Source organism: Coenobita brevimanus, chromosome 103, assembly GCF_032717465.1.
Source record: "Coenobita brevimanus isolate Jiangsu-jjx chromosome 103, ASM3271746v2, whole genome shotgun sequence".
Lineage (NCBI taxonomy): Eukaryota > Metazoa > Arthropoda > Malacostraca > Decapoda > Coenobitidae > Coenobita > Coenobita brevimanus.
In genome coordinates this window covers 727,121-752,297 of record NC_137056.1, presented here as the reverse complement: position 1 = coordinate 752,297, position 25,177 = coordinate 727,121, and the positions used below count along the sequence as shown (strand labels likewise).

The 25,177-nt window shown below is 43.4% G+C and overlaps 1 protein-coding gene across 1 annotated transcript in view; it reads right to left on the bottom strand.

The window, feature by feature from the left end:
• Positions 1-3,371: 3,371 nt before the first annotated feature.
• Positions 3,372-25,177, bottom strand: part of mwh (multiple wing hairs) — a 70,472-nt gene continuing 48,666 nt past the window's right edge. The window contains exons 3-13 of the mRNA XM_080284769.1: positions 18,761-18,765; positions 15,308-15,503; positions 14,358-14,485; positions 12,281-12,375; positions 11,870-12,066; positions 10,900-11,036; positions 9,716-9,839; positions 8,492-8,665; positions 6,376-6,719; positions 5,150-6,030; positions 3,372-4,870 (exon numbers count right to left, since the gene is read on the bottom strand). Coding sequence (XP_080140895.1) covers positions 3,372-4,870; positions 5,150-6,030; positions 6,376-6,719; positions 8,492-8,665; positions 9,716-9,839; positions 10,900-11,036; positions 11,870-12,066; positions 12,281-12,375; positions 14,358-14,485; positions 15,308-15,503; positions 18,761-18,765 — 3,780 coding nt within the window. The remainder of the gene's footprint in view (positions 4,871-5,149; positions 6,031-6,375; positions 6,720-8,491; positions 8,666-9,715; positions 9,840-10,899; positions 11,037-11,869; positions 12,067-12,280; positions 12,376-14,357; positions 14,486-15,307; positions 15,504-18,760; positions 18,766-25,177) is intronic.

Sequence of the window (25,177 nt, the reverse complement as noted above, 5' to 3'; positions counted from 1 at the left end):
GCCAGCTTTCACTGGGTTTCCTTCCATGATGGGATTCTGGGTACAGGATTGTAAAGATGGTCCTGTCATTTATCACCCACAAACCCTTACCTTTCCTACCTGCTACACACAAATGCATCACTAGCTCTTTGGCAAGTGCTTATATGCTGACCTTGAGTCAACTGTCCCCTCATGGTGCTGGGTTTGTGCTGCACAGATTCATCGTGTCACCCTTGGCCTTGCGTATCCTCCTGTGTCTGGTCATAGCCCTCATCCACCAACACAACTGACCATGCTGACTTGAAGTCCCAACTGTTGTTTACAACTGGCTCCAAACCCACATGGTTAATGGTGCAAAGTCCTGAGTCTATGAGGAGGCTGTGTCCCACTTTGTAATTCAATGTCCCAGACTGATCATTGTGTACCATCTTGCCAGCTTGTCTTACAGCCCTTGAATTATGAACGTCCCCCTCCCAGTCCTCCTTGGTGGAGCGGCCTCTGCCATCCACTTCAGCCCCTCATCCTGCATCACACCTGTGTCTGTCTCTTCAGCTCCAGGCATTTTCCCCACATGTAGTTATGTCGTCCTTCCCAAGCCATGGTGAAGGCTCGTCAGGGCTTCACGTCAATTACAAACAATATCAAGTAAATGCTATTGTTGTTGCTGTGGCCCCAACCTCATTTGTAAAGGAATGTGGTGCACTGTACAGTTGTTCTCCAAATATCCATCTTCTTCCTTTTGGGGTATAGGGAGGGAGCTGGGGGACATCTGTTTAACCAGGCAATGGACACGTACCAGACTATATCCATGGCACCACATGAAGGCACCCATCCCCAGCACCAGCAACTAAGTAAAAACCAAAATCACAAACCAATGTATCGATATTAGTTTTATTTCCCTTCCTACAAAGAAAAGATGGAATATTTAGTGGTTTAGTACAAGAGAAACATCAGTTAAATAGGTAATTCAGAAAAAGATGGCTGTATATAATCTCAAATAAACTGACATAAACATCTACCAAAAAAAGCAACATAAATAAACTCCCTCAGGATACATAACGATCAAACATATATATACATACACATACATAGTTTATATACACATGCATATTGAAAACGTGGTATATTGCACACGTAAACATAACGGTTGTGTTTGGTTGTCCTGTGTCTGATAATGTAAAGTAACTGCCTACAGTACTCTATTTTGTTTCCAGTAAATTCTGAGTATTTTTTTTTTTTCCATTTGTGAGGGCTTGAGTATTATTGCATGCTAGTGCACTTTGAGCATTTCTGAAAGGTAAGGACTTCTGATTATCCAAATAAATGATTTTCCACACAAAACTCTTAGTTACCCAGATAATTTAGTTACTTCCGTACAAGAGCATCTATAAGATTCTTGATTACTGATAGAGAACTCTTAGTTATACATCCAAAACTCTGATTTCCCATACCCAAGGTGTTGCCAGTATTTTCAAAATGGGATGGCCTAAGGAAAACTGCAGAGGGATTTGTGGGTAATCCCTAGGAAATTTGGGGTGGCTGGGCATATACCATGGGTAGATAGGCATGTTTCAGGGTTGGCTGGGCACTCTGTTAGGGTCAACCTGACATATTTTAGGAGTAGTCATGTCTATTTCAGGAGTGGCCTGTCACCTTAGCCGACTCTCTGGCTACACCACTGAACCTACAGAACTCATACATTTTATAAAACACTGATTATCCAAAGTTTTATCTATATACACAGACTCTTCCTGCAACAAAACAATCCATACAAAACTGATTATCAAGTAGTTAATCCGGTCACTGATAATCACGGGATGAGACACACTCTGACCAATCAGACTGGATTATCACTGAACTGGACAACCTGGCAACCAGTTAATTGGGCACCTAGATAATATGATACTGTAAATGGATGATCAGGCTGTATCAGATACTGGATAATTAGGTACAGTACTTACATAATTATATAACTGATTAACTGAGGAAGTGGATAATCAGATAAATGGGTAACAAGGTAACTGGATAATCAAATAGACTGGAATGAAAGGATCTTGAATTTGGCTCTGTTGTTTTGCTTTTGTTTTTGTTTTTTTGGAAGGAACAGTTTGTGGGCTCCTGGCCTTTGGTTCCTTCTTCCTTGCATTAAGAAAAAATGAAAAAATCTTAAAATTAAAAAGAAAAATCAGGTTGTATAACAGATATCTGTTGTGTAAGATACATGTACTCTGTGTGCTTCTCACTAAGACATGATTTTTTTGTTTTTTCCCTTAATTTACCATCTTACTGTGGTTGGTAGGGTTGTGCTGCTGTTGTTGATGTTTTTGTTGTGGCTGCTAACCGGATAGGGTTTTTGTGGCCTGTGATAGCAGCAGGTGCAATGTCACTGTTTGTACGGAATAAAGATATGTTCTTGTATCTGCATTATCTTGGTAAATTTCAGTGTCTTTGTTAATGTGACACCTTCATTAATCCTCTGGTGTCACCCAGGAGTTGTGCTGTTGGGCACTGTCTGAAGTTTCCAGAGGGCAACTATGAGCAGTGGTGGGGAAACGGCAATATACTAAGTATCATTCCCACAAATTTGGTCTCTGAAGGTTTAAAACTGACAAAAATCTGCTTACATTACTTCAAATGGTACATCCTCTGTTCAACGATCCAATCAAGGCAAAAGGTGTGTCCTGAAAACTGGAGGGAAAAGTATAAACCATGTTGTTCTAATTCAAAGATGAAAATTATCTATAATTAACAAAATACAGCATGTCTGGTATTCTCATGGGTTGCTCTTCCATTTACCAAAACAAAATTCCCATATTAACATATGAAACCTGACTGTAAACTGAGCATAATTTCACAAACTTCAGACTTTAACTGAATTCCATCACTGAATAGTCAGTATATTCCAAATGCCTAGGTATTTGTTAACTAGAACTTATACGGCAATATACGTGTGCTAATATATAAGCAGCCTTTATTTAAAGATATTAGGGAGAAAGTCAAGTCTAAATGATGCTGATTCATTTTCTTCCTTCAACTGTTTATGAGTTAACTCTCTTCGTTTACAGCTGCCCGTAATTCACCTGTTATTTTATAATGGGAATAGATTATTCTTTGTGCTTATAAAATATGAAAAATGAGCAAAAGCAATGTGAATCACTTAAAGTTTCAGTTAATTTGAACTATCACTAACATCTTAGGTACCAGGACATCATTCTGGCTACCATCAGGTATTTAGCTCAGGAGTGACTGATGCCACTAACATGGTCTCAGCAATACAGTACTATGTCTGCATTCACTGTAGATGTCAAATAAGGAGTGACTGTTGGTTATGAATGGTTTCTGGTTTAGTTGTCATTTTAAAGTGACAACTGCCTGTGATGCCTGCCACTCCATTAATATAAACCAGATGGCATATCCAGGATGTGTTTGGAGGGTGCACCGTTGGGAGGCGCTGTGAGGGTGCCGGCTGGTGTGGCTGTGTAGTCTGGGGTTGGAATATCTGGGTCAAAATCAATCTTCCTCCGGCCCACTCCTCTCTCCCTCGAGCTGCGGTGTGGAGGGAGGGGGAGGGGGTGTGACAGAGGGAAGTCGTGGCCTCCGTAGTCAGCGAAATCTTGGATGCGTGGAGGAGTGTTAAGCATGAAGTTTGGGCCATAGTCGCTCTCTCGGAACCCACCTCCATTAGGGTTCCTGAAGCCCGTAAAAGCGATTAGCTCAGAATTTGAGAACTTGGATCCCCGGGCTGGCTTGTGTGGGGGTGGGGCGGGGACAGGGGCTGCAGGGTGCCTACTGGAGGACCGTGAGCGCCTGGGTGGGTCACGGGGTGGGGAACGAGTGCGGCTACGGGTGCGGGTGGGGCGGGGCTGGTGCGGATCTGGGTGCACATCAGGGTAGCGCCACCGCAGCGTCCAGTCCTCCTCAGTCCCACCGTGCCACTGGTCCAGCCGGTCCTCAACGCTACGGTTCTTGCGCTTGGCCAGCTCTGCTGTGATGAGGTTGTTGACGCGATTGCGGCGTTCCACCTCCTGTGGGGTGTAGCGGGTGAACACACGGCCGCTGATGTGCACGGCTGTCTCTCGCATCGGCACGTGTTGGTCTGCGGTTGACCGATGGCGAGGGGAGTAGGAACGGTGACTGTCGTATTCAAACTCACACTCGCTGCCGGCCGCCTGGAAGCTCTCACAGCGGCGAAGTTGTTGTCGTTTTCTCTCTTCTCCACCACAGCCACGCTCCGTCATGGTCTCACGTCGTCGCAATGACACATCAGGCTGGACAAACCCAAATGAACGAGTGGATTCTGTCTCGATGGTGTGGGGACTCTCTGGCCGAGGGTTGTGCAGTGTCTCCGTGTCACTGGTCTCAGCAGGGGACTCCATCTCAAGGAAGAGGATGGGATCACGCGGCGAGGTGACGGGAGAGGCGTGGGAGTGGGATCGGGCAGGGGGATGGGGCACTCGTGTGGGTACAATCTCCAGCTCCTCCCCAGTTATAGCTCCTGGGCTGGACCGGTCCTCAAAGTGGTCCCGCGTGAGGGTATTCTCTTTCACAGTCTCCTGGGAGGTCAGGCTCAGGGAGGACTCGGCACTGCGAAGGACATTCTCCAGCCCAGACATAACTGCCTCCACCTCCCTCTCTGTCACGTCATCACTCCCTCTGTCCATTCTCCTTACACTCGATTCCTCACTCACCTTCCCTTCCTCTCGTCGTGAGTTATCAGCTGCCCTCCCACTCACAGAATCACTCTTGGCCTCCAGCCTGGCTTCCGTACGGGGCTCTATTCTGGTTTGGTGCTCAGCCATCATTGCCAGGTTCTCATAGTGCCGTACAGACTCCTTGACACTGCTCTCTGGCACCACACTCTCCTGTCTTGCACCACTGCCCTCTGTTTGCACTTTCTGGTTCTCTTGACTTAATCTCAAAAATTCCTCCTTTCGTCTCAAGATTTCTTGGTTTCCTCGAGTTTCCACTTTCTCCTTCTTGCCTTCCTGGCTTCCCCTACTCTCTTTCCTGATTTCCTGGCTAACTCTACCCTCCCCACTCTCTTTTCTGATTTCTTGACTTACCTTACTCTCCCCATTCTCCCCATATTCTTTTCTCTTCTCCTGGCTCACTTTACTCTCCCCTTTTTCCCTTCTGCTGTCCTGACTCGCTCCTCCTGTGTCCTGGGTGCCCCTTGAGGTGTGGCTTGAGGAGGACCCACCCGAGCTCTGTGTGTCAGTGCTTTGGATGAAGATTCTGTCCCCGGCTACCGTGACTGCCTCGTACACACCCACATCCTGCTCGTAATCAAGCTCGACATCCTCAGAGCTTCCCCTTGTCTCACTGCTGCCCCTTGTATCACTGTTCCCCCTCATCTCGCTGCCCCTCTTCCTCGCCTCACCATCCCGTTCCTCGGTTCGTCGCGGCACATTCATATACTCAGGGTCCGTCCGCTGTCCTGCCTCGGGGGAGGAGGGTGCGGAGGAGGAGGAAGACAAGGAGGAAGTGGAGGAAGACAGAGGACTGGAGGAGTGTGGAGTTCTTCTCTTGTTAACAGGGGATGAGGAGGAGGGGAGAGGAGAGGAAGACTGCACCAAAGAAGGGGAGGAAGATTGTACCCTAGAAGAAGACAAGGAGTATGTCCTCTCTCCCTCCCTGTGTGTCTCCCCATTGACCTTGTTTTCTCCAGGTGGTGGGGTCAGGGAGTGAGGGGAGACTGAGGGAGGGGTGGAAGTTGTAGGGGTGAGGGCTGCCTGTGTAAGGGCTGGGGGCTGCTCTGACACTTGTTGCCGCTGCCTGCTACTGCTCCTGAGTGGCGGTCGAGGTGGCTGATCATCAGAGGATGGCATGTGAGATAAGAGTGGCTGATGGGTCAAGTGCTGGCTGGAGGGTGACCTAGCTTCATTCCTCATGGTAAGGTCGATGAGTGGTGGTGGACGGGACTCGTTGAACCGGTCGTCAGACTTTGGTTTGACCTCAACAATTTTAATCTCAGTCCCCCTACTCTCGATGCTGGTTCCTCGGATTTCTATTCGTGTCTCGTTTTCCTTATTTTCAGGGTTCAAAACATCCCTTCCCCCAGTTTTTATAATCACTGTCTCATTTCTTATATGCTCACTCTCCCTAATCTCACTACCTCTGCTCTCCACATTTATTATATTATTGCCTTCACTTCCCCAATTTTCCTTCCCCCATCCTCCGCTCTCCTTCACTTCCCACCCTAAGTTTTCTGTGTTCCTCACATCATCCCTACTTCTTCTCACCTCACTCCCTCTCTCCTCCATCCCTCTAACATCACCAGGAGGAGAGGAAGAGACCAAAACAGTGGCAGGGGGTGGAGAAAAGGAGGAAGAAGGAGATGGAGAAAACTCAAGTATGGAAGAAGGAGAGGAATGATGGCGACTCCTCGAAATCTGCGGAGGGAAATTTGAGGCATTGGGAAGGAGGAGAGACGAACTGGTGGTGGACGGCGGCCGAGAGGGGACAATGGTATCATCTGAAGAAGACATATCGTCCTGGCCCCTGACTGGACGGAAGATAACGGAATCAGTCTCAGTTTCACAGCTGCGGGCGGGCGAGGGGTGGCGGGGCCGGCGGGAACGGACCGTGGCCAGGGAGGAGAGGTCGGAGTCAGTAAGGGATGGGGATGGCGAAGGAGGGACGGGCAGGCCGGACTGACTCAGTTGCCGCTGCAACGCTGCACAACGCTCCTCCACCTCACCACCAACAGTCTTTAGCAGAACATTTTCTTCAAGCAGTTTCTGTGGAGGACAGTACTTATCAACTGCCTGCTGAGGAGTATCCACTCAATAATGAACTGCCTGCTAAGGCATATCCACTCATTAATGAACTGACTGCTGTGAAGTATGCACTCATTAATGAACTGCCTGCTGAGAAGTATCCATTCAATAATGAACTGCCTGCTGAGGAGTATTCACTCATTAATGAACTGCCTGCTGAGAAGTATCCATTCAATAATGAACTGCCTGCTGAGGAGTATTCACTCATTAATGAACTGCCTGCTGAGAAGTATCCATTCAATAATGAACTGCCTGCTGAGGAGTATTCACTCATTAATGAACTGCCTGCTGAGAAGTATCCTTTCAATAATGAACTGCCTGCTGAGGAGTATTCACTCATTAATGAACTGCCTGCTGAGAAGTATCCATTCAATAATGAACTGCCTGCTGAGGAGTATTCACTCATTAATGAACTGCCTGCTGAGAAGTATCCATTCAATAATGAACTGCCTGCTGAGGAGTATTCACTCATTAATGAACTGCCTGCTGAGAAGTATCCAGTCAATAATGAACTGCCTGCTGAGGAGTATTCACTCATTAATGAACTGCCTGCTGTGAAGTATCCATTCAATAATGAACTGCCTGCTGAGGAGTATTCACTCATTAATGAACTGCCTGCTGAGGAGTATTCACTCAATAATGAACTGCCTGCTGAGGAGTATTCACTCATTAATGAACTGCCTGCTGAGGAGTATTCACTCAGTAACAATCTTTGTTACCAATATTCCTTATTTTCAGTCTCATAATAATAAGCATCATCCTATACTTTTCCATTCATGTCTACAGGTTTTTTCTAGCTCGCTGGACCCTGCCCCACTCCATCCTTAGGTGGGAAAATAAGTCTGGATGATGATGATGATGATGATGAAGAGGGATGCATAAAATCTAGAGAAAATTCTTTGATCTCTTCTGAAACACCAATCACTGGAGAAAAGGACATCCCATTACACAGATCTGAGGCTGCTTGGATGACATGTGCTGGCCAATGGGGTATAGTCATCCACAATCACCCGTTTAACCACCACACCAAAATGATACTTTTAAAATTTTATCCTTCCCTCCTTCAGATGATTATGTTTGACTTAGGAGAGGCTTTTCAAACAGAAGTGGTTAGGTAAAGACTTCAATATTCCTTTCACTAACAGAGATCCATCATAACCTGAATATGATGTCTGCAGGTAACTAAAATCAACTAAAAAATATCTTCCTTTTACATATTATTTAGTTCAGAAGACTTTTAAAACAACAGTGGTTACATAAAGCCTTCACTGTTCCTTCACAAATACAGACCCGTCGTAATTTGAATATAACTCTCTGCAGGAAACTAGAATAAACTGCAAAAAGACTGTTGCCACACCGAAGGTAAATCAGACACAGTCAAGCCAGTAATATTAGACATATACAGTAATATTACATATATGCAAATGATGTATTAATGTACATACTGTATCACAATTTTTCCATGTTATCAGCACTCTGATTTGGGAAAAAATGGCAAACCAGCTTCAAAGGCAGTGATGTAACTCTAATGATTTTCTACATATCCTAATTTCCACTAGTCTAGTAAATATTCTCTAATTATCTACGACAAAATCAATCTCTCTCCTTCTCCCAACCTTATTTGCCAGCCTCTGCTTGGCCAGTTCTTCATTCAGTTCCCCCACCTGACCAATGTATCTACTTTTCTACACACCCACCTACTTACCTGCCTATCTACTTCTCCTTCCACTCACCATATTTGCCTGCCTCAGCTTGGCCAGTTCATCCTGCAGTGTTGAGTTGGCATGCTTCAGCCCCTCCACCTGGCCCTGCAGTTCACCCACATCCACATAGTTGGCCTCCCACACGTCCAGTTCCTTCTTGGCTGCATCCTTCCACCCACCCTCACCTCCCGCACGCTCTATCACCTGCGAAAAAAGGAGAAAGTGAAGAAAAAAAAAAAAGAGCTAAAAATTATGGAATAGGCTACAACAGAATTGAGAGAAAAATGGTAAGCTAGAAAGACAAAAAAGAAAAACCAGGGAAGATGTGAGAATAAGAACAAAATGATAAAGTGGGAGAAAGAAAATTATGGAAATAAAGGACGAAAAATAAGAAACTGGAAGGAGGAGGCAAATGTTAATATAAAAAGAAGGATGGTAACAGAAACAAGACATGGTTTGCCTCCCATACATCCAGGTACTAATGAGTCACAACCTTCCACCCACCAGCACCTCCCACACACACCACCACCAGAGGGAAGGAGGGAAAAATGAGGAAGAAATATTAATACAGGAGAGGGAAATAATAAAAACTGGATAAAAAAAAAAAAAAAAAAAGGAGGGGTAGACTGAGATTATTGGAGTATGTTTAGAGGATGCAGGATGACAACTGGGTGCTGAAGGCGAGAAGTGCGAGTGTCAGGAGTACGGCTGCGAGAAGCAGATCGGAGAAGACCTGGGACGAGGTCATAGAGTGTGGCATCTGAGATAACGGACTCAATAGGGAGGCTGGCAGAGACTGAGCAGCATGGAAAGCTGCCATTACATGACCAAGGTAAATGCATGCAAGCATATTAGGCCTTTACAAACGATATGACAGCAAAACTCTATTAACATTACTGTCATAATTATCCTTTTAACCACATAAATAAATGTATATAAAAGCAGATAGGGTGCACAAACAGGGGCAGGAAAATACAGGAGAAAGTATTAGCAGACTATGCAGTGACAGAAGCCATGCCTCCACACATTCATCATTCATGCCTTCAAAATTTTTCAATCTGTATTAAAAGTTTCCTGAAATCATTTGAAAACATTAATATCAGACAATCAAATATATGCCTTCATCACTACAGTTCAGGGATACAGTGCGTTCCAAGATATTATAGTTTACTCTATACAACTGAAAGAGTACACAGTGGATTGTCTGGAAGTTTTACTTTTGGATACAGTACTATAATGATGATAGTGACCTACCTTCCTGAGTGTTGGAGGGTGTAGGCCAGCAAGTGTGAGTTCCTCCTGCAGATACACCTTCTCCCTTACACTCTCACTGGACATCACCAAGGCATTCACCAGCCGTAATCCCCAGGCCTGCAGACTGAGCCACACAGAATGATATGAGATATGTATTACAGTACCATACTGCTAAAATGACACCAAGTTTATTCTTAATCCTTTCAGCTGAAGGATATTTTTTCTATGCTGAATACTATATGAAAGGAAGAAAAGTTGTTGGGCATGAGGGGAAAAAAAATATTAATAAAATAAATACATACTTAAATGATTAACAATACAAATGAAAGTTTTCCTTGGCTTGAGATTTAATGATGGGTCAAACTGTTAATTACTCCCAAACAGCTGCCAGAAAATGTTTGGGAAAATAGTAACTTATGTGTAATATGACTTCTCCATCCATCATCCAATCCTACAATGCCCCATGAGGAGCATAGGAGCCCAGGGCTAGGCAGTTGGTCATGACATTTAAGATGAGAGTGACCAGCCTCACTCATCCCTGAGTGACATTACATGAGCAATCAACCCCAACCATCCCTTGGATATAAACCTTCACCAGCTCAATCTGACTGGAGCGCAATAATTACCCACTAAACCACCAGGCGCCAAAATTTGGTTATATGGCTACCACCCAGCATAGTAAATAGTTTCCTGGTATTCAGGAAACCATTTGGCTTGTCACTGAGTGTAGAGTCACCCACAGGCAGAAGGAAGAGGAAAGAACGAAGGAAAGAAAGACAGAAGAGGGAGTGTAAGTTTGGATTACAATTCTGTGTACCTGTTGATTATTTTCGTATCTAGGAGTGATATGGTTTTGTGACTACAGTCCACAGAATTATCTTATGAGAGTAACCTCCTGAGAATGGTGGTGGCCGGCCACCCACTAGCTAGAGGATATCAATGCAAAGAAAAATAAAGAGACACATAGGGATAAACTCTATAAACCCTATTAACACACAGCTTGTCTATCTATATATCCATCACTGACATAGTATGTTCAAATGTTCAAAGTGGAGCCATCTGCTGACATTTGAAGTGCCATTGTGTGAGGCACTCATCCCTAAGTTAAGACACACAAACATGCAATACACCTGGTAGATACAGATATCATACAGATAAAACAGGCACCTGAAGTTCTGTGTTACCTAGGGTGTGGATGTGAAAGCATCATGGCCACCAGGAACTTGCATGTGACAGGCTCGGCAAATCTGAGTCTCAGAGTCGCCAGCGCCTCTACCACCTTACCCCGACCACCCGGCGCCAGGCACGCCCTCGTCAGCAGCTGCAACGGGTCACCAGAAGTCACAACAGGTTACACTGGGTCACAAACAGGGCACAGGAAGTCACACAAGGTCACAGGGAAGATACACAGTGATACCCCGTTATACGATCCCACTCTATGCGATATCCCACCTTTGTGGTGTGAAAAAATTAACACCCTTCCCCGCCTATCGATGGCCAGTCCCCGGTTATCCGATGGGTTTTCATCCATTTTTTTTTTTTTTTTTATGATTCTGATTATATTTTAGACTTAATTTTTGTGTTTAAGTTGATTTAAGATTTTAGACTTATTATTAATGTGTTTTGGTCATAGGTAGGGTGAACACTGACATTTCTGGGTACAGTTTACTAAGTCTGATTTTTTCCAGACTTTTTTTGATGATTTTCAGATTTTATTTTTGGGTTTAGGTGAGTAATAACTTGCTTTTAGGTTTAGTTTAACTTGTTTTAAAGCTATTTGGGGGTTCAGATGAGCTAAAAACTTGCTTTAGGACTCATCTGGATGGGTTCTGGACCTGGCTGGGGGGATCCCAAGGTTCCCAACCGCATCCCTACACTTTCTATGTTTTAACGTCCCCGGTACCTGATACCCCGGCTCAGTGATGGGCTTTCCCAAATGCATCCCATTGTTATAACAGGAGTGCCCTGTACACAAAGTTAAAATGGGTGCCATACTGACTCACAGTGCTCTCTCTCAAACTCACTTCTTTTTCCCATTCTCAATATACTTCTCCCCTCCTATGTAGTACATATCAAACATCCCCTCCTTTCCTCTGCTTCTGCTTGCCTACTTTTCTATCTCTCACATTTTTTCATTATCTATCTTTCCCTTACCTCCAGTGCAATAGTGCGGCTGCGTGGGAGGTTACTAAGTGTGGCCACAGCAAGGGTATACAATCCTGGGGGGTACCGGGCCACTCTGACTGGGGCATCAGGGGAACGCAGGCAGTATCGCAGGCAGGACAGCACCTCGTGTTCATCTGCCAGGGCACGACGAAGGGCTAGTTGCTGGGCGTGGCTTGTTCCCCGGCCTGGAGTGATAAAAAGGCAAATATATAAATAGACAGACAGACAGATGGATAAACAGACATAAATAGGTAGATAAACACACAGACAGATAGACAGCTTACACTAAGACAGAAAGATTCAGTTCTAATATGCCTCCTAAGCTTTGAAACATGACAAATTTCAAAAACAAGAATAAATAAAAGCTAAAAATGAAATACTGTAAAGAGTGAGTCTTACCAGTGAGGTCAGTCTGAGAGAGCTGGATGGACTTCAGTACATCCAGCAGGAGACTCACACCATCATGAGGTTCTCGCACCAGCTCCTTCACAAAGCTGAAATATGAATAAATATATAAAAATTAATAATAATATGGACTGAGTTAATCTTCACCTTTTATTTCAAACCATTTACACTCTCAGGCTCCTATGACTCCCTTTCAGCTGATTAAAATTGTTTACTGTCACATGGATAACAATACTAGAGTTGTACTGATCATGAGAAGGGTAATGGTGACAGTATTAATACAAGTTCCTATGATTCACTGCCAGCTGAATAAAACTGATGTTAACTGGAATAAAACACCTGAGAAGAGGGGACAAGGGAGACTGTGGATGAGATGAAGAGATAGGGTGACGTATATGAGGGAGGGTGGTGCGAGCTGGAGAGAGGGCAACATGATGGTGGAGGACAGAATGATGTGGAAGATTCATTTGTGGCCCCCCTTCCAGGATTAAGGTGTCTGGCTACAGATAGATAATCAAATAAAGATGTAACCATGAAAGAGATTATTCCTCCATTTACAATTCAAATCTCATAATACCTGTTCACAGAGGAGAGAAGAGGGTGTCATAGGAAAACACACAATGAGGTGCTGGAGAGAAAACCCTGACATTTCAGGTAAGCACTTTGTCGGCCCGTTCAATCAGATGGCGTATTTTTCTTTTTTTATTCTTGCTACCTCCTGACAATTTTATCCAGCACTGGAGAGGCTTGCAAAACTGGAGGTGTTAAGTACAGCCTTCATTAACCCACTGACTGGTAGATGTCTGTCATACGGTAAATAAAACTGCCCAGTGGCAGCAAGAATGAAACAGAAAAATACCTCATCTGTGGAAGGGTTAGTGAAGGCTACATCTAACTCTTCCAGTCTGAAAAGACTCTGAAGCTAAATAAAACTGTCTGGTGGGAAAAAAAAATAAAGTACAGCGCAAAATAAATCATGAGAGTGAAGTGGTCTGCCCAGCTGCAGCAAGTGACTCACAAACTAACATCACTTTCACCTTCAGCATCACAAAGGTACAGTTTATGATCAGATTTACTGCTCTCGTAAAACATGCATCAACTCCCTCTGTCCATTTAACCCTTTGACTCCAAGAATATCTCATGGCTGAATAAAAAATGTCTGGTACTGGCATGAATGTACAGCCACTAAAAAAATCATTTGTAAAAGTGAAACAGTGCTCTTTTGGTACTATCCGCTGTTCAGAATCCTTGGTCCCTGTGTCATACTGTATCACACCACAGGGGTGACAAATACAGTACTTTTTTTTGTGTGGGTGTGCAGACACAAGCAAACATTCACTGACAATTTTCAGCAGGCTGTGGTAATGGAAGATGTTACGTGAGCGCCTTCATGTAATACAGTATGAAGCACATAACAAAAGAGTATGAGATAAAAGTTGTTGGGGGGAATGAAGAATGCGGAAGGCAGGACAAGAAAGCTGATATAGGAATGCTTGTGAGATTAAGCTCACGGCTCTACTGTATTAATTGTATGAAAAAAGTTGTAATGTAATAAGTAAGAACACATCCCTAACTCGTAATGATGCCAAGAATGCCAATGTAACACTTTCACACTGGACCCAGGGATATATTACATCCATCAAACTTTTAATTTTGAGGGTAGTTAGGTATTTATTCCACATTTTAACAATATTCTAGTGATTTTTAACATTATTTGGTGTTTTGTATGCTTAGCAACACTCTAGCACTTTCTGATTTGGTAACTAATTATTATTTTTTTTATTTTTTTTTATTTTTTGCCTCTAAAGTATTCTACAAAATGATCTCTCTCTTTTTTCTTGTCATCCAGACTTTACTACAACACTGCACTGGTTATGACCGTTATTTATGACACCATGAGATCTGATATGAGTGAATGAAACTGCTTTCTATTCTGATACTGGATGTCAGCATGATAGAGAATAACAAACAAACAAACTAGCTAAAAAAACTTACTAACCTAAAAAAAGGTCCTCCCTTACTTATATTAAAAAAAAAAAAAAGGGGGGGGGGGGGGTCCTGCCTTGCTAACCTGAGGTAGGCCATCTTGAGGTCATCCCTGAGTCTCCTGAGCAGCTCCGGTAGTGAACTGAACTGCCGTAGCGACATTTCACCCCGTGTCTCACCCCCCGCACCATTACGACCTCGCTCACCCCGACCCTGTAGGTGAAAGATGCAGGTTACAAGGATGTGCACACAGGTATATGAAAAAGGAGAGAGTGAGATGGAGATGGGGCATCCTGATGGAAGACGACAGGGTGACAGGTAAATCATTTGTGGCCACCGCTTCTGGGATTACGATGCATGGCTATAGATACATTGATAGATACTGTATACAAGTAAGGAGAATGTTCACCAGATACGAATGACAGCTGGATTAACTAGGAGAAAAGACTCATTCTGATATAACCCTAAACCTCACACGTGTTAGCTTTCACTGCACCAGACTTTTTCTGGCAATAGCAGGCTACAGTTCAACACATCTGGAAAAACTCTAGCACAACTATCTGGATAGGAAACACTTCAAAAACGCATATAACTGTAATAAGATCATGAGAGTGCAACCAATCAGAATGGCTAACTAGATATGGCAGTGTTTCATCTGGCACAACTTCCTATCAGTGGACAGTATTACACACCACACCTACCCAGGCATTTGGGGCCAGGCATACACGCACACTCTCCAGTAATGAAAATATATTGATAATAATAAAAGAGAATGGGTGTCCATGACAGAAAGTGAATGAATGAGAAATCGTATACAGATGTGCTTATGTTCATCTCTGCGTCCAAGAAAAAGAAAATGATCACTTACCTTGGGTTTAATACATTTCTCTCTCTCTCTCATTCATCTATCTATCTATCTACTTCTTGGTTTACTGTTCTTAAGCTTTTTAATTGCACAGAAAGTCTTTAAACTAATATTAATACTGGACCAATTAAAAACAGACCATAATTACTCCCTCCCTCCCTCTCTCTCACCTTCTTCTCCTTGGGGCTAGGTTCGAGGTACACGTGTGGGGTCCTGCTGTACTTCGCCAGGGCCTGTGCATAGTCCTCCGGGTTGAAGGAGGGAGGTCGGAGGTGAGCTGATCGTGCTGCCTCCTCTTCCTCTACACCTCCACTGACTCCTCCACCCTCATCCTCAGACACACGTAGCTCAACTTCCTCCTCCACACTGCAAGGAAGATGCAAACTGAAATACTTCCTAACAACAAGAATAGGAAACAAAATGATTACTGGACAATGAGAGTAAAATGGCTGTATGAACCAGAGGACACAAACTGGGGATGCAGGCTTATAAGGGAGGCTGAAGTGTCACAGGAGGAGAGGTGTTTAGTGTATGACATGTTTATTCAAACCTCACAAAGACCTCTAACTCCTCTCAGCTTGGATGATGACAAGTATAGCCAAGCTGCAAGCTGAAAAGTTGGCTTGACTAGTAACCATGCAGTTGTTTTGCCAAGGGAGGTGGGGGGTCAGGGTGGCCCCGAGCCAACCCCCCTGGCCACTCAAGTGGCCGGGGGAACACCTCCAGACTTCCCTGAATAGTTCTCCTTGGGCCACCACCCCACAAGTGGACTTGGCCAACCCTTTGCCACACCAAATCCTATAGACAACTACGCCACCAAATGCAAAGAGACTCAATCCTGCCTTATAACTATCTGCCTCATCCAAGTTTATGCCACCACCACCTAGCATTCAGCTGTGAGTGCCCCAGTGCCCTCAGATGAAAAAAAAAAGGGGGGGGGGCTTAAATGTCTGGACGTTGTCTGTCTCTGGTGGCCACAGGTTGGGGTGCTGGGGAACAGATTAGACGTAAGAGCATCACTGGTAGCAAAATCATTAATTTTCAATCTATTAAACTGAACGAGAGAGAGAGAGAGAGAGAGAGAGAGAGAGGAGGGGGGGGGCCGGAACCACCACCCTAGCATGCAATTAAGGCTTCAAACGGCTAACGACCGCCATGGGAATTAAGACAGTTAACTTATTGACTTACCATTATCTATCTATATCTATCTACCCAACCAGTTACATCTATCTTATTTCCTGATTTGCCTTTACTCTCTACATCCATCAATCTATCCATCCAGTTACATTTTATTTACTGATTCACCAATATATTCTATCTATCCATTCTGTTCAATCTCTCCACATCCACCCGCTTACTCTCACCTGCCTATCTATCTATGTCTTAAACATTTATACGCACGGATGTGTATATATGAACTTATTTTTCACCTATTTATCTATCTCTATATCTATCTAGTTATCTATCAGCTTCTATATTCACTAATCTTATAAAATAGATGGATAGATATGACACCGATACGAGAGGAAGGGAGGCTGGGATGGCAGAGAATGATGATGATAATGATAAGTCGTATTATTATTATTATTATTATTATTATCATTATTATTATTACACTTTATTCTACTACCACTACTACTCCCGCTACTACTACAGGTACTACTACTACTACTACTATTCCTACCACTACTGTACTTAACATTCTTCTTTTTTCCTTCTGTTCCTCCTCCTCTCTCTCTCATGGTGGGAGAACGAGGCATAACGGAGACCTACCCAGGCATGACACACACACACACACACACACACACACACACACACACACACACACACACACACATCTTAAAACACCTATCCATCTATCTATCTATCTATCCGTCATCTCTATCTATTATCATCACATTCTTCATATCCTGTCTCCATGGAAGGGAATGGCCACTCAATTATGGAAAAAATTTCGTTCTTTTCGTGTTCATCTCTTAGCCTACTTCAAGACTCTCTCTCTCTCTCTCTCTCTCTCTCTCTCTCTAGCAAATCTAAGCTTGTCAACGTCTTCTATTCATCTCTTAAAATTTCCTGAAGCTTCTTAATATCTCTAAAAATATCTTCGGTTTAATAGCCTCCTTGGCACGTATTCTCGTAGGTTAAGAAGGCTCCCTAGCACCTCTTCTTTAGCGATTTATTTTCCTTATTAAACCTAACTAGTCTACTGCGTTATATAAATTTTTCTAACATCGCCATACTCTGCATAAATAACGTACAAAATTATATTAAGCAGCCATTAAAAAAAATAAATAAATCGCTAAGGAAAAGGTGTTAGGGAACTTCCTTAACCGAGGAGAATACGGACATCTACATAACACAGTCTATTATTTATTCATTTATTCATATGTATGCTTCTTGTAAAACTTGTCTTCTAATACATACATAGACACACACATACATACATACCGTACACATCCGACATAATTTACACACACACACACACACACACACACACACACACACACACACACTGATACATTAACCCCGCCTGCTGTTTACTCGTGTATTTTTCGTTGTTATTTTTTTCCTTTTCTGTTTGTCTTTCTTACTGGTGGGGTATTGTCTTGCTCCTTCACGAGTCTTCATTGTTCTCTCCTTCCTTCACTGTTCTTTCTCTCCTTCCTTTCTTCCTCCACTCTTTCCTTCATTTCTTCCTTCACTAAGCTTTGCTCTTCCTTTAATTCCTTCCTTCCTTCCTTTCCTTCAATATTCATTTCCTTCCATCAGTGTTTCTTTCCTTCCCTCCTTTATTTCTTCAAATTCCTTTCCTTCCTTTCTTCCTCCTTCATGTTTCCTTCTTCTCTCCATCATCCCATCCTTCTTTCACTGCTTCCTTCATTAATCTTTCAACTTTCACCATCACTTCCTTCATTTAAGCCTTTCCTCCACTTTCAACTCCTTTCAGATACATAAAGAAACTCTCTCTCTCTCTCTCTCTCTCTCCCTCCTCAATATAGGAAGTGAGAAAATCAACACTACAAGCAATGGTTACGTCGTGTGTGTGTGTGTGTGTGTGTGTGTGTGTGTGTGTGTGTGTGTGTGTGTGAATTTCAGTGGTAGGCCTATGCTTTTGATGTGTGTACTATTTCAGGGTGTGTGCGTCCTGTATGTATGTACAGTATGTAGGCCTATGTATGTGCGCTATGTACGCATCTATTTATATACTAATGTATGTGTGTATGTATGTATATGTTTGAATGTATGTATGATGTATGTACGTATATATATGAATGTGTGTATGTATGTATGTACGTATGTAAGCATGTACAACTCACCGTTTAGGGGTTGGTGTACACTTGCTATGGTCAGGAGGTAAGTACAGGATAATTCGACAGTACTCCTTCAGTCGCATCCTGACTTTCTTTACCTGCCACTGTCTTTACTCGCTTTACTCTCTCACTTTGTCACTGTCTTTACTCTCTTTACTTTCTCACTTTCTGTCAGTCTTTACAAGCTTCCTCACTTTCTGTCACTGTCTTTTATTGTCTCACTTTCTCACTGTCTACTATATTTTCACACGTTCATCGTCAGTTATCACTATGTCACTTCTTCACTGCCTTTATTTTCTCACTTTCTCTAACACCGTCTTTTCAACTTTCTTTATTATCTTTCTTTCTCGCTTTCTCTACCTTTTGCAAGTCATCAATATTTTACTTACTTTCTCACACTATATTCGCCTACTATACTTGCTTTACTTCTCTCTCTCTCTCTCCCTCTCTCTCATTATTTTTCCCTAACTCATCTCTTCCCTCATCCTCCCTCCGTCATGATTCTAGTTTCTCTATCTCTAATATTCTCACTCAAGATTTTCACGGTCAATAAACTTCGCTTCCTAACCAAACTTCTTTCCCGCCAAAAATAAAACCCCGCCAAATTTTTCAGCAAGACTCTCAAACCGGTGGTCAATTCAAATCCCGCCGCTAACGGTTTTTAACGGTCTTAACGGTTTCGCTGCCCAGGAGGTGGATTTTGAATTTGCTCTGGAAACCTGTTCTTGGCACTGACCTAAAAACGAAGAGTAACAAGAAAGAAATAAAGACAGACAAACAGAAAGAAAGACAGAAAGACAACTGATGCCTGTAAAGAAAAAAACAAAAACAAAAGGAAGAGGAAAAACACCGTATAGCAGACTGCATATGGGTAACGGAAATTATTATTATTATTATTATTATTATCCAGCATCAATATCGTCATTATCATTTTAAACATTATCATCTCCGAGGATCTGTTCTCTTCTAGATTCTCTCCCTCCTTCATCCTCTCTCTCTCTCTCTCTCTCAAAACTTTTCTCTCCCCAACAATTCTTCCCTTCACCACCTACCTCCTTCCCTCCCTCCCCCCCTACCAACATTCCTTTATCCCTCTCCTCCTCCTTCCCTCTCCTTCACCTAATCTACCAATCTCTCCCATCTTCTCTCCCCCTCTTCTCTTCCCTCCCTCCATCTCTTCCTCTCAACATTCTCTCTGTTCTTTCCTCCCTCCCTCTCTACCCACATACCTCCCTACTCCTTACAGTCCTCTTCCCTCCCTCCCTACATCCCTCCCTCCTCCCTCCCTCCAAGCCTAACTGTGGTCTGGGAGTTTTCTCAGGAGTAAATTTCTTTGGCTGGAGCTTCTTCCCCCCCCCCTCTCTCTCTCTCTCTATCCACCCTTCCTTCACTACGCTTTCTTGTTCTTCATGGAGTTACGAAAAGAGAGAGAGAGACAGAGAGAGACAGACAGACAGAGACAGACAGAATCCTATTTTAACACCCAATTTTAACTATTCTTCCTTTTTCATAATCTCACTTACTCTAAAACCAACCAACGTTTCCAAAATCCTATGATAATTTTCTTATTTAATTTTATCCAAGAATTTTTAAGATGGTTCAAGATTTTAAATAATGGTACCAATATTGTTTTTTCCTTTATCTTTCTTTAAATCGTCTGCATAGCATTTTCACCCTCCATCTCACCACAACTACCACCACAACCACAGTAGATTTAAGATGCGCTACCACAACTACAACAATCGGTAACTACAACAATCGGTAACTACAACAATCGGTAGGTAACTATTCTTCACTTTAATACAACCACCACAACCACAACCAGTACGAGATAAGTCAGTGTTACTACCACAACTACCACAATCACTACCACACTGGCCACCGCAACAGCAGGTACCACAGTCATAATATATATCACTTTCATATCACTGTTACTACCACAACCACCACACATACTACCACAACCACCATCCACCACCACCTCAGAACACCAACTGACTATGCCCTCACCACTATACCCTCCCCCCCCTCTCTAAATCTCTCTCTACCCCTCCGGCCTCCCTCTCCCCCCCCTCTCTCTTCTGCCTACCCATCCTTTACAACACCTGTCCTATGAAGTTATGGTAAAGAAAGTAATATGAAGGTTTTTCTCATTAATAATAGCAATAATAACGCTAATGATAACAACAATAATAATAATAAGCAATAACAATAAAATACACTATTATAAACAATAATAATAATAATAATAATAATAATAATAATAATAACAATAATAATAATAATAAAAACTAATAATAATAATAATAATAATAAGAAGAAGAAGAAGAAGAAGAGCTATGGACCCCGCTCTTGGTGGTATGAACCCTAACACCTCTTCCTTAGCGATTTATTTAGATTTTTGCGCCCTAATATTTTCTTGTAAGTTGTTTATATCGGATTAATATGGACGTAGTTTGGATGTGCACCGTGTAAAGGGGTAATGATATGTACGGTAATGTGCAGAATAATTAGATAAGGAAGAGGTGTTAAGAAGTCTTCAATGCTCCCTAACACCTCTTCCTAAGCGATTTATTTTGCTCCCTACAACTTACTATCACATTCCTTGATATATAAATCCTTCTAACTTCGCCATACTTCGCATAAATCATGTACAGTATCCAAAAATCACGGACATATCCAAAAAAATAAATCGCTAAGGAAGTGGTGCTGGGAAGCCTCCGAAGCCGACGAGAATACGAAAGCGGAAGGAAGAAATACGGAAGGGGTGGAGGGCAGAGAGGGGAATGGGAGAGAGGGAAAGGGTGTGGTTGGGGGAGGGGGAAGGGGGGATTAGAGAGAGATGGAGGGGAGGGGGAGGGGAAGGAGGAACAGATGGTGAGTGGGAGATAAAGAATTAACGGAGGAGGAGGGGAGGGGGAGGGGGAGGGGGGAGGATAGTGAAATGAAGGGGAGGGAGGAAGTGGAGGAAGTGAAATGAGAGAGGGAAGGAAGGAAGGAAGAAATGAAGGAAGGAAGGAAGAGGGAAGAGAAAGGTGTGGAAAAGTGGAATAAAAGAATGTAACAGAGGCACAGACCTTACGATCCCAGAGAGAGAGAGAGAGAGAGGAGGGGGGGGGATAGACGTAGTATCTCTTTAGGCGGCGTGCCCTAAGGATCTACATCAACGGTATTGGTGTTTATGAGGCGGCGGCGGGGGGAGGGGGGGAGAAAGACAGAAAGGAGGGGATGAAAGAGAGAGAGAACGAGTGATAGGGAAGGGATGGGAGGAAGAGAGCAAGGATGAGATGAAGGCGAGGGAAAGAGAGTGAGAAAGAAGGCAGAGAAAGAGAGCAAAGATGGGACGGAGATGGACGAAGTAATGGGGGAAAGACGTAGGTTAGCGAAGGAGAGTGAGAGAGAAGGGAGAGGAGGAGGAGGAGGAGAGGAAGGATGGGAAGATAAGGACAGAGCAACAGAAGAAGAGGAGCGGGATAAAGTAAGAGAAGAGAGAGTGAGAGGCAAGAGACAGCAGGAAGAGAGCAAGGATGAGAGACGAAGGCAAAAGAGTGACGGGAATAAATCAATCAAGCAGAGAAACAACGTAAACAGAAATTACAAATAAATGGAGAGTTACCAGCCCACCGTGACGATATATTGTGCTGTAAAAAAAAAAATCTCTCTTCTTTTTCATGATAATTGTCCAAGTTTTATTATTAATTAATTTATTTATTTATTTTATCTGGTACTGAACACTGAGGCACATGACGGTAGGGAAGGGATGGAATGGGTCTTGCAGGGATGAGGGAATGGAGGAGGGAGGAAGAAGAAGGAAAGGGGAAAACAGAACAACGAGGAGGATAAATGTGTGTGTGTGTGTGTGTGTGTGTGTGTGTGTGTGTGTGTCAGAGAGAGAGAGAGAGAGAGAGAGAGAGAGAGAGAGAGAGAGAGAGAGAGAGAGAGAGAGGTCAACACTCTTGTACAACAGTAGGCAACCTCGGGCTATACTCAACGTTTACTAGCAGGAAGGGAGGGAGGGAAAGAGAGGGAAGGGGAGAGGAAGAGTGACAAGGAAGAAGGTGGGGAAGGGGAGGGAGTGGAGGGGAGAGGTGGGGGAGGGAGGGAGGGAAAGGAAGGGAGGAGGGGAGGGGAAGGTGGGAGGGAGCGAAAAGGTGAGGGATGGATGAGGATAGAGAGAGGGGGATGGGGTGGATGTGAGGGAGAAGGAGTGACTGGGAGTGTGGGATGAATAGAAGGAAAATGAGAGAGAGAGAGAGAGAGAGAGAGAGTCAAAACGCTATAGAGCAAGAAATACCCGGAAGAAAAAAAATAAAGAAAACGACAACACAGAACGAAAAGAAAACGGGAAGAAAAATAACACCCACTCTGCAACGTCTCTCTCTCTCTCTCTCTCTCTCTCTCTCTCTCTCTCTCTCAGTGCCTAAAGACCCAAACGTTTACTATAGCCTGTGGTTGATTATGTCGATTGTTGACCCTCTCTCTCTCTCTCTCTCTCTCTCTCTCTCTCTCTCTCTCTCAAAGTCCTATACTATACATAATCAAGTATAGTGATTCAGATAGCCATGGACACAGACACATAAGCACAGTGATAGATAAACAGCGGTAGATAGACGGATAGATACAGATAGACCAAAACTGTCAGATTTAAGACGCTACTAGACAGAGGTTAACCGAAATATAGACAGAGGTTAACCGGAAAACAGACAGAAAAGATAGGATACAAGCAGACAGACAAAGATACATATATTTAGACAGACAGGCAGGCAGACAGACAAATACTCTAGTAGACAAAAGATAAAATAGGTGACAGACAGACAGACACGCACAGATAGATAAAATAAGATAGATAAAGTGACATACAAAGACATGGATAAAGTTATATAGGTACAGTTAGGCGCACAATTAAACAGGTCCAATTTAAAGGGACTAGTTTTTTTTACGCGACTGTAACGGGTTCTTGGATACAGTTGCAATGGAGGAGGAGGAGGAGGAGATGGAGGAGGAGGGATATGGAAAGAATAGTGGAAGATATGATGGGAGGAATGACAAGAGGGGAAGGAAGACATGAGTTGAAAAAAAGGAGAAAACAGGAAGGATAGAAGGGAAAGAATGAGAGAGAGAGAGAGAGAGAGAGAGAGAGAGAGAGAGAGAGATGAAGTGTAAACAGGGAGATAAGGAGGAAGGAGTTGTGTCGTAGGCCTAAGGAGACAAAAGGAGGAGGAGGAGGAGGAGGAGGAGGAAGGGACATGAACGAAAATGGGGGAAAGTTGTGAGGAAGATACGAGAAGGAAATAAATCAATAAAAAACACGGGGAAGAGGATGAGGAGGAAAACAGAATCACGATTCCAAAATTAGGCATCACATATACGACTGCAAAAAAAAAAAAAAGCGAATCATCCAATCAAACATGTATATTTCGGTACACCCATGACTCGGCACTAGGAGAGAGAGAGAGAGAGAGAGAGAGAGAGAGATCATGGCACGAGTACATGACGAGTATATAGATATGGATTAATAGTTAATCAGATACACAGATAGACTGTGCGTTTGTATCCGCGAATGTTACACACACACGCACACACACACATATTCATACATACATACAGAGAGAGAGAGAGAAACAGGAACAGACGACGGGCATATGACGCGGTACAACACTTTCTCCAGCCAGACATATGCGCTGCCAGACGTACGAAAATGTAAACAAAGAAGAGAGTAGCGGTATAGGGGGAGGGAGGAAGGGGAGGGAGGGAGGGAGAGGAGTTACCTTGATCTCAGAGCCATATTCTAAGGTTCTGCTTGGTCTTCCCCTCCTTCCCTCTCCCCTTTTCCTCCTCCCTTCTTCCCTACCCTCTTTATTGTTCATTTCTTTCCTTTCCTTGTTTTTCTTCGTTAATACTGACTACCTGAGTGGCGTCATCTTTTTTTCTTTAATGTTTGCAGTCACTCTCTCTCTCTCTCTCTCTCTCACACACACACACACACACACACACACACACACACACAATTACTAAACACAAATAGGTAAACATAAATACATGCTGTGTCTGTTTGTCTCTCTCTCTCTCAAACATACACCTGAACACACAAATATCTCTTCAATTTGCATGCACAAATACACACACACACACACACCTGGATACAAGCACCTGCAAACAAACTTTCCACACTCAAATGCACACACACACACACACACACACACACACACACACACACACACAATCTGTAATCCATGAACATTCTATCAGATATTTCTTTATGACTCTCTCTCTCTCTCTCTCTCTCTCTCTCTCTCTCTCTCTCTCCCTCCCTCTCTCTCTCTCGGCCATTGTGAACTGTAGATTATACGGTATCCCCCGTGACAAGGAATCTGCCCGACAGTGTGTGTGTGTGTGTGTGTGTGTGTGTGAAGAGAAGGGAAGGTGATGGGGTGAGAATGACATGTATAACAGAGAGAGAGAGAGAGAGAGAGAGAGAGAGAGAGAGCAGGAGACGCACCAACTCTCTCTCTATGGAAAGTTGGCAGCAGCGAGAGTGACCACACGACCAGCACTTTCTCATATCACAACACAAATACACTTTTTCTTACACACACACACACACACACACACACACCTCACAATACATACACACAATACTACTTTCACACACGCACAATATTTCTTCTTACAATACATGATACGTGTTCACATGCTTAATACACACACACACACACACACACACACACA